This window comes from Carassius carassius, chromosome 43, assembly GCF_963082965.1.
Source record: "Carassius carassius chromosome 43, fCarCar2.1, whole genome shotgun sequence".
Taxonomy (NCBI): Eukaryota; Metazoa; Chordata; class Actinopteri; order Cypriniformes; family Cyprinidae; genus Carassius; species Carassius carassius.
Genome location: NC_081797.1, coordinates 4,055,851 through 4,065,441, shown reverse-complemented (window position 1 = coordinate 4,065,441; position 9,591 = coordinate 4,055,851). Strand labels below are relative to the sequence as shown.

General features: G+C 33.5%; 1 protein-coding gene across 1 annotated transcript; it reads right to left on the bottom strand.

Annotated features, from left to right (window-relative positions):
* Positions 1-493: 493 nt before the first annotated feature.
* Positions 494-8,933, bottom strand: pnpla2 (patatin-like phospholipase domain containing 2). The gene is made up of 9 exons (XM_059536070.1): positions 8,437-8,933; positions 7,020-7,252; positions 6,717-6,782; positions 4,458-4,670; positions 4,295-4,355; positions 2,970-3,137; positions 2,744-2,876; positions 2,485-2,607; positions 494-1,374 (listed from the first exon to the last, which is right to left on the bottom strand). Exons 1-9 carry the CDS (start codon positions 8,621-8,623, stop codon positions 1,074-1,076), a joined length of 1,485 nt encoding a protein of 494 aa, XP_059392053.1. The 5' UTR covers positions 8,624-8,933; the 3' UTR covers positions 494-1,073.
* Between the last annotated feature and the right edge of the window lie 658 nt (positions 8,934-9,591).

Here is a 9,591-nt window from a genome sequence, read left to right as displayed (position 1 = left end):
ATTTCAAACAAGAAGAAAAAAAACAAGAGGGTGCATTTACAACAAGTACAGTAGCAAGAAATATGCTTTAGACATAAGCACATGACAGTAGATTAGAGTAGCAGCATTGATGTTGCATTGCCAGGGCATATGGTCACATGGTTTGCTTTGAATCAGTCTACATGCATAAACCTTCAGAAACAGCCTCAGATCACTTTACTTTCTCAGGTTTGAAACTATGCTGAGGTGCCTTCAAAACACAAATACTGATGACACACGAGACACATTCAAGAACATTCTGAGAGAAAATCACTTACTTTCTGATCAGTCTTTAAGGAATGTTCTTGGTTCAATACAGATTTAGCTCAATTATTGTCCTGTTCTCTAGAAATACAGTGCTGCTCTTAAATTAGAAGTAAGCAAAAATGTGAAGCTTGTATTTTTCTTAATGCACTTACATGAATTATTCATCAAAAAGTTGATTATTTAAGCTTTAAAGGATGTTTTTGAGGAGAGATCTGTTTTCTAGGTAGATGAACTTCTGGTTGTGCAATATTACTGGCATATGATTCACGTGAAAGTGGATTTTGACCCATCTTAATAAAAATTCCTTTCTGATTTCCTTTCATGTCATGCAAAAGAGATAAATACACACTTTATAACATTGCACTTTAATCGTATAGAAAAGTGCCTTTGCATTGTCATTAGTGTAAAATTACTGATCCTAAACATAGGACCCTGATAAAAATGATAATTTTAGAAGAAAATTTCAGATGGCACTTAAGAGGCTTATCATTATCAAAACATATCATTTTTTCTTTTTCAGTCGATGCCAAAAAGGCTTAAAATGTCTTGAACCAAGAACATTTAATGAAGTACAGCACATCTTTTATATTCATTCTTATGCTGTGTTTTCTTATTGCATTTCTCAAAACCTTCTTTTTCAATTGAGAGACAGAATCAAAACTTCTCACAAAGATTTGCAAAGCATTTGTTTTCTGTCTGCTGACCATCAGGCACTGAAATGTTCACCTCAAAGTTCCTGTGCATCATCACAGTGCATTGTGGGATATAATGGTCTGTCCGGCCCGTGGTTAAGGGAGCAGGCTGGTGTTCGGGGCTCCAATGGGACGCATGGTGAGACCCTCCATTGCGTCTTGGTGGCTCAGGGAGCTGGAGGCACTGGGGTGAGCTGAACTGGTGGTGAAAGACCCTCGGAGGTCCAGATTGACACAGAAAAGGCCTGGCAGGAGTTGGCGCTGGTACTGGTCCAATCGCACCATGGCATCCAGGACTGTGGAGCTGCCCCCGTAGACCCATCCCGGCAGCAGACGCGCCGCACTGAAGCTCGCCGGGGCCGACTGGGAATGTTTCAGTTCCAGCTGATATGAAAAGCTGAGAGAGAAAAGAAAATAAACACTTCCGCTTGTATTTTTGATCATTTTTGTGAGAACGTTGTGTATTACAGTAAACTGGGTTGAGCATTTTAGGCTCCTTTATAATTCATAAATGTTATTTTTAGTCAATTAGGCATATGAAATTGGATTACTTACTTTTGGGGGGGGGGGGGGGGGGGGTTAAAAAGATTAAACTTCCTTATTTCAATTCCTTATCCTTACTTTCTATCATTTATAATTATTGTTTATTTCATAAGTTTTATATATATATATATATATATATATATATATATATATGGGCGCGTGTGTCTATTTTAATATATCAATTATATAAATTAATAAATTTTTTATTATAATTATGAATAATGAATATATATAATTAAAAGTGTAAATCTTTACATATAGTTAAAAACATAATTAAATATACATATAGATTATTTTACATTTTTATTATATAAAGTTAAATTATATTTTTTGAAAAAAAAAAAATTATAAATGGAATTAATAATTAATCAAAATATTATTACACATAATTGTATTTACAAAGTTAAATATATGAATAATTAAATATATATAATTATTATATTTAATTTATATTACATAATTATATTTTAATATGTGAAAAAATACACACACACACACACATATAGGTAACTTATGCAATTAAAAATAAATATAAAACATCATATTACATATAATTTAACATAAATGAATACATTTAAATATTTAATTAACCTTAAGATTAATTTAACATCCTTATGAAACTTTTATTTATAAAATTAAACATTGTTAACATTTTAATGGATTAGGCATTAGCTTTTGTAATATTATTTTATGAAAATTATTTAATTATAATTTTGAAAAAAGAAAAATGGTAAAAGATTAAACATCCTTAAAATACATTTATATGAGACCAAAACTATGAAAAAGATGGCAAGCAGAAAAATATGAAATAAACATCTGGAAGTCACCAGACTGTGGAATATTATACACTGCTACATGGTTGCATTTGGGGGATTCATGATATGAAATGACTTGGAGACTGAGCTTCTGGTCAGATTGGGCTCTCAGTGTGTGTGTGTGTGTGTGTGTGTGTGTCGTCTCTCACCGTGCAGACACCTGCTGTGACACACTCCTCCCCGCGTTTGACAAAACACTCTGCAGCAGCTTCACTGTCTGCTCCTTCATCCAGCCTACATCCTCCTGAATATCTGGCAACCACTCCAGCAGTCTGAGACACAGAGAGGTCAAGAAAATACATTTCCAAGTGTAATGGCATCTTTTTTCATGCCTGAAGGCCAGTATCACTGATACCAATATATACTTTATTTCAAGAATCATGTGTAGGGTTATGATGAAGTCTGTACCTCATGCTCAGTGACAGAGCTGATTCTAGAGGAAGTGTGTATGGTAACAGGATGGCAGATGCCAATCTAATGGGCAGCATGTTACTCAGCGACCGCAGCAGACTCCGCCTCTCCCTACAGGCCTCCACCAGCGCTGAACAGAGAACAACAATGACACAGTGAACGTCTAACACATTACAACACTGCCCTGGTGAATACCAGACATAGTCCTGCTGTCTGTCAGCACCTTTATGTACTCTAGGAGGCAAGTGTTCAAAGATGTGGTCCTCGATGCTGGAGAGATCCTGTGTTTCTCTGTCCTCTGACTCTTCCTCATCCTCACCGTCGGACTCTTCCTCGGCCTCTCCACCAGCTACGGCCAGCATACGGTGTGGACCTCGATGCTGTAACAGACCTGAAACACAGTGATCACTTCTTAAAGCGCTGGTTCACACAAAAATGAGTTCCAAGATCGACTTGGAGAGCAACACACAATTTGTATGGACGACTTTTATTGGGTTTTTATGGCACTTGATGTCATTTATAGAGCTTAAGAGTTGAGAAAACGAAGGAACATCCTACTAAATGAGTCGTGCTTTTTGTCTAACATTTGCATAATGTTATTTAGAAAAAATAATAGGGATACATACATAAAATATTTATTTGTGTGTATGTGTGTGTGTGTAAAATAGTAATAATAATAAATAAAAATAATATTTACATATAAATTAATGAGAAATAATTAAAATATAAATTATATATTTTACTATATATATATATATATATATGATTATTTTGTTTATATTATATAAAGTAATACAAAAAATCTATTGTATAAATGAAATTTATAATGAATCAAAAATAATTACACATAATTAATTGTATATACAAAGTTACAAATATAAATAATTAAATATGTAGAATTATAATTAATTCATATTACATAGTTATATAATAATATTTGAAAACAATAAATGTATAAATTAAACAAACTAACAAAAAAAATATATATATGCACATAAGTATATTATATTTAATTATATAGTCAATATTAGTCAAATTGTATTATACGTTCTATAATTTTGTATATTTTTATATTTATATTAATTTTTTTTTTACATATGGACTATTAGATAAAAAATTATGTGTATAAATTACATTTATAAATATGTAATTTAAAATGTCTGAAAATACACACACACATATGTATGTATATATATATATATATATATATATATCTTTAATCTTTATATATAATATCTATGATATCTTTAATATCAGTATTGTTCACTAGAGGTCTCTCTAACACCAGTGAATCTCTTCAGCATCAGCCTAACTATCTGCTTCACGTCAGCGGTGATAAAAATGATCTTCAGCAGCACAGCTGGGAGCCAGCAGACGGATAATAAACACCTTTCCATAAACATCCCGCAATAACTGAAATACCTGCCCATATCCAGCAGTAAATGAACCGTTTTGGTTTAGTGAAATATGCTGACGACCCCACCCCCCCCCCCCCCCCCCCCCCCCCACACACACACACACAAATCTGATCAGTGAAACATGACTCACCGTTCTTCTTCAGGAAGTGTAAAGCGTCTCTGTATCCCTGCTTGCACATGTTCTTCATCACCTGAGGAGAAGAAGAGCAGGCGGTGTGTGTTTGTCAGGTCGTTTGAACAGGGACAGTGTTACCTGAGGTGTGTGTGTGTGTGTGTGTGTGTGTGTGTGTTACCAGCGGGTCCGGTGGGAACAGCGCTCTGGAGACTCTGTAGAGGTTGGCCAGTGTGAACTGGATGGAGGTGTTGGTGAAGCGCAGCTCATGGATGTTGGTGGAGCTAATGTCTCGAGGGCAGATGTCACTTTCTCCTGAGAACGGAGACACCGTGATGGTGTTCTTCAGCTCATACTGAGGCAAATTATCACTGATGCCACCGTCCACGTACCGCTGACAGACAAGACACACACACAGTCTGATTTTCATCTTTATACTTCTAAACAATGTGTTTCTTGAGTTGTTTTTTTATTACTAGTTTTACTAATAACAAACTATATATAGAAACATTTTTATAAAACGATATGTACATATTTTTCTATCTATTTAACAAAAATGAATAAAATTAGTAGATGATTAAATGCTATTAATTTAATTTGTGTATTTTTATTATTGTTTATACATTTTTTTCTATTTTTTCTTCGTATACTCTGTAATCGAATTTAATTGCTGTGTGGCTGATTAAACAAAACAATCTATTTAACAGAAATGAATAAATTAAGAAGATAATTAAACCAACATTTTCATGTAATGTATATTTTTTGTTAATATTACTTTCATTCCAGTTCATTTCTACAATGCAAGAAAAAAAGATACATTATTTATATTGACAAATAATGTATTTTAATTAAAACAATGTTATTATTTTCTTGATTATTAACCACATTTCCCTCAAATTCTCATTACTGCAATGTGAGAAAAAAAACGATGATGCCTTATTTAAATCGTAAAGTATTTAATTGTATTGAATATAATGTGACATTATTTTTTTATTATAATTAACCACATTTCACTATAATGCAAAAATATGATACATTATGATAAATAATGCCACAATGAAAAAAAATCTAATGGTAGTAAAAAAAAAAAAATTGGATTAAGCTTTTTTTCAATATTATTATTTTTAAATGAAAAGAAAGTGGAAAAACTAAACCTTAAGAAAAAGAGAAAGCCCTGCTCAAAAATACACAAACAATAGAAAATTCAAGGAAAATCCCAAGAACTAGAGCAAAGATCAGAAAACTGTCAGCGGTCACTGAACCGACTCACTGCTTTTACATAAAAAAATACAAACCCAAGCCTTTCTCCTGACACAACATCTGACTCCAAATCAAAACAACAGCTTTCTCTACAAATCATCAATGAATACAGAAGGTCCGCATTTCCCAACAACACGCAACTTTTAAAAACAGAACAGAAGACTGCTTGCGCAAGCTTTCACAGCATTTCTGCAACCTTTAGAGTGCCGCTCTAATGTAGTGATGTTTACTCGCTCTTACTGAGTGAGTGATTTAAACAAACCAGAACATTAGTCCATGCTCTATTAAACAACATCAATGAACAATGAACAATACATACACAACTTCTGATTTTAATAATGCATTTGTAAATGTTGAGATTAACATGAACTAAGATTAATAAATCTAGCAGAAGTATTGTTCATTCTTAGATCATGTTAACTAATGAACCTTACTGCAAAGTGTTACCATTCAAACTCCTAACAATAAGCAATAAACTCATCCTACATCACATATTCAATAAACAAGCATTAATTAATTATTCAATTCCATTAAAATTCAATTAATTAAATCTGGATTCTACATACACTACTGTACCAAAGTTTGGTTTCTCTTCTACTCAAGAAGGCTGCAACAAAAACAGCAATATATCTAAAATAACTTGTTTCTATTGGAAATATATTACAAAATGTAATTTATTTCTGTGATCAAAGCTGAATTTTTATCATCATTACTCCAGTCACATGATCCTCCAGAAATCATTCTGATATACTGATTTGCATTTATGAATATTAACCATGTGAAAAACAGTTGCATTGCTTTATCTTTTTTTGGAAACCAAGATACTTAATTTTTCTTTGGTGAATATATAGTTCGTATGTACGATTATAAAAATCGTACGCTTGTATCATTTTATCATATCATAAATCAGAGCCTGTGCTGGTGCTTCAAAAAGATTAACATTGCAACTGAATTGTATTATATCAAATGCAAATTTTATTTTAATGTGTGGTATATATTATTTTTTTAATAATGCAAAAATAAAAATGCAGCATTTTTGTTTAGTCGACCAGCAGCACCAAATTTTGTGAGATTTGTAACAAGCACATGACTTGGCAAAAAATGAAAGTGAGCACAGAAGGACAATTATATTGCAGTTGTAAATGAGTTATGAGTAATTATATGGTGACTGGATACTTACCACTCCCTGCAGGGTTGGAGGTATCAGGCCACAGTACACAGGGATGTAAGCACTGCATACACACGCCTGTACACACACACACACACACACACACAATAAACACACAAGGGATTTGTACATAAAACCATAACACCGTGTGATCTAAATCATGTGCATAGACGGTAAATATCATGAATCCAGGATTGTTTCCAGCTGGGTATTAGCAGGTTATGTGAGTCGCTTCTCACTAAACCTACTGCAGATTTTATTATGCATTTACAGCTTTAATGAATATGTGTGTTATGTTGGAGTGTAAGTACGCACTTGCACGAGTTCCTCATTGCTGTTGAAGTGTGTCACCAGCACGTTTTCTCCATCGGTCACGCGGGTCAGAGAGATGCCCAGGCGGCCGGTGGCCCGGCTGTAGCTGTCGGGCGGCAGCACACGGTGCATCACAGTCCGCATGATCTTCACCAGGTTGAAGGAGGGGTGCATGGGGCCCAGGAAGCGCTTTCGGGCTTCTTTAGCCACGTCTATGATGCCTGCACCCGCCTCTCCTGTCACAGGACCAGAAAAAGAGCAGTTAGTGATCACACACTGGAAATAAAAAACAGGTGGATATTGTGCCTTTGCAGATGAGAAGTGTAATCTTTGACATAGATACTAAATATAGATGGACACAGACAAGATATAACTAATGGTAATACCATGGTACTGAGGGACTATTGTATTCATATGCACATGGTTCTTTAAAAAAATTCCTTGGTATCAGTGTTATTTTAGTTTAACCAAGATATAATTATAGTTTTTTTTTTTATATTTTTTGTTATCGTTTACATTTTTGTTAAAGTTGTAGCCATTTTGTTGTGTCATTATTAGTTATTAGTCATTATTTTAATTTTATTTTTTTAAATGAGTCAGTCTATATAGTTTTTAATTCATTTTTATTTATTTTTTTGGTTATTTTAAATGAAATTAAATGTCTTTGCCTGAAAATAATATTTATTAATATTTCTTGCCTGAAATAAAATGTATTTATAGTATATTTTAAGTATACTTTATAGATATTATTTTAGTTCACGTAAAGTTTATTTTATCCAGTAATGAAAATACAGTTTTATGCCTTATTTTTAGCATGGTAAATATCCATAAACATGCTATTATACACTGCAAAACAAAACAAAACAAAAAATATTGGAGTATGATTTACAAGACAATACAATTTCAGTCTTTCTACTTCAATGTTATATGTTTAATTAAATGTGTTAATTATATTAAACACTATATTACCATGGCACCTGTACTTCTTGACTGTAAATATATATATGTGGCCCTGGAGTACAAAAGCAGTTTTATGTCTCTGGGGTAGGCTATATCTGAAGCAATAGCCATCAATACATTGTATGGGTCAAAATTATAGATTTTTCTTTTATGCCAATAATCATTAAAACACCGGTAATGCCAATAAATGATTATTGGCATTAAGTAAAGATCATGTTCCATGAAGATATTTTGTAAATTTCCTACCGTAAATATTTCAGAACTTTTTTTCTATTAGTAATAGCCTATGCATTGCTAAGGACTGTATTTAGACAACTTTAAAGGCGATTTTCTCAATATTTTGATTCAAATAGTTGTTTATCTCAGCCAAGTATTGTCCTATCCTAACAAACCATACATCAATGGAAAGCTTATTCAGCATTCAGAGGATGTACTAGTAATAAACAAAGTGTGAGTTTACCCAGACACGCGCCGCTGACCAGCGCCGTGGCCGTGAGCGCGCCCGCGGACGCGCCGTAAATGTGACGCGCGTTGACCACCAGAAACGGCGCGTGCTCTTGGAGACAGCTGGCCACTCCGATGTGATAAATACCCAGAAAACCACAGCCGGCGAAAGAGATATTCCACGGAGAGTCGAGGGGGAACATGTTTTCTCCTTGAAAATCTTTAGATAACGTCAATAAATCCTTCTAGACGTACAGTTACTTTCATTTACTTTCGTCTTTCACGCGCCTGGTGCATCGCGGAAGATACATACAGTGAACTTCTAACGTTTATAACGACCTACAAACTAACGTCATGCGATTTGAAAGTTTCTAATGTGATGAACAATCACTGAAGATTCTTGAAGATCTGTTTTCTCCGCTAGCTTGTTAAATAACTTTACGTAAGGTGACCGGTGTTTTGAAGTGTCGTGCTCGTCTCCGTAAGAAAACAGGACACAAACGTCATCTGAGAGGGCGGGGCATGTTGACCTTGGGCGTGGCTGAGGCGATATTAGCCAATCAGAGGCTGCGCTCATGGACCCCATCCACTTTTTTCTTTCAGCTGTCAGTGAAGTTTGTTATTGAACTTATTTTTTTTCTATTTATTTTGATTTGACGTAATTCTGTGAAGCTTGTAGTGGCAAGGTCATTTAGATTTTTACATATCAAAATATTTTAAATATAAATATATTACCATGGACCACAAAACCAGTCAAGTGTCAATTATTTTATAATGAAAATCGTACATCTGAAAACCGATTAAATAAGATTTCCATTTATATATGGTTTGTTAGGACAGGATTATATTTGGGTGAGGTATAACTATTTGATAATCTGGAACCTAAGATTGTAAAAAAAGAAAAGAAAAAAAAAGAAAACAAAATAAAATACAGAGAAAATTGCCTAAGGGTACCCATATGAAATAAAATGCATATTACTAATCAAAAATTAAGTTTTTATATATTTGCAGTAGGAAATTTAAAAAATATTTTTTATGGAACATGATCTTTACTTAATATCCTAATGACTTTTGACATTAAAGAATGTTTGAACTTTGCAATTAAATACAGAATTTATATTTTTTCTTTCAACAGTTTTTAATATATCAAAAAGGTATCAGTGTCAATAAA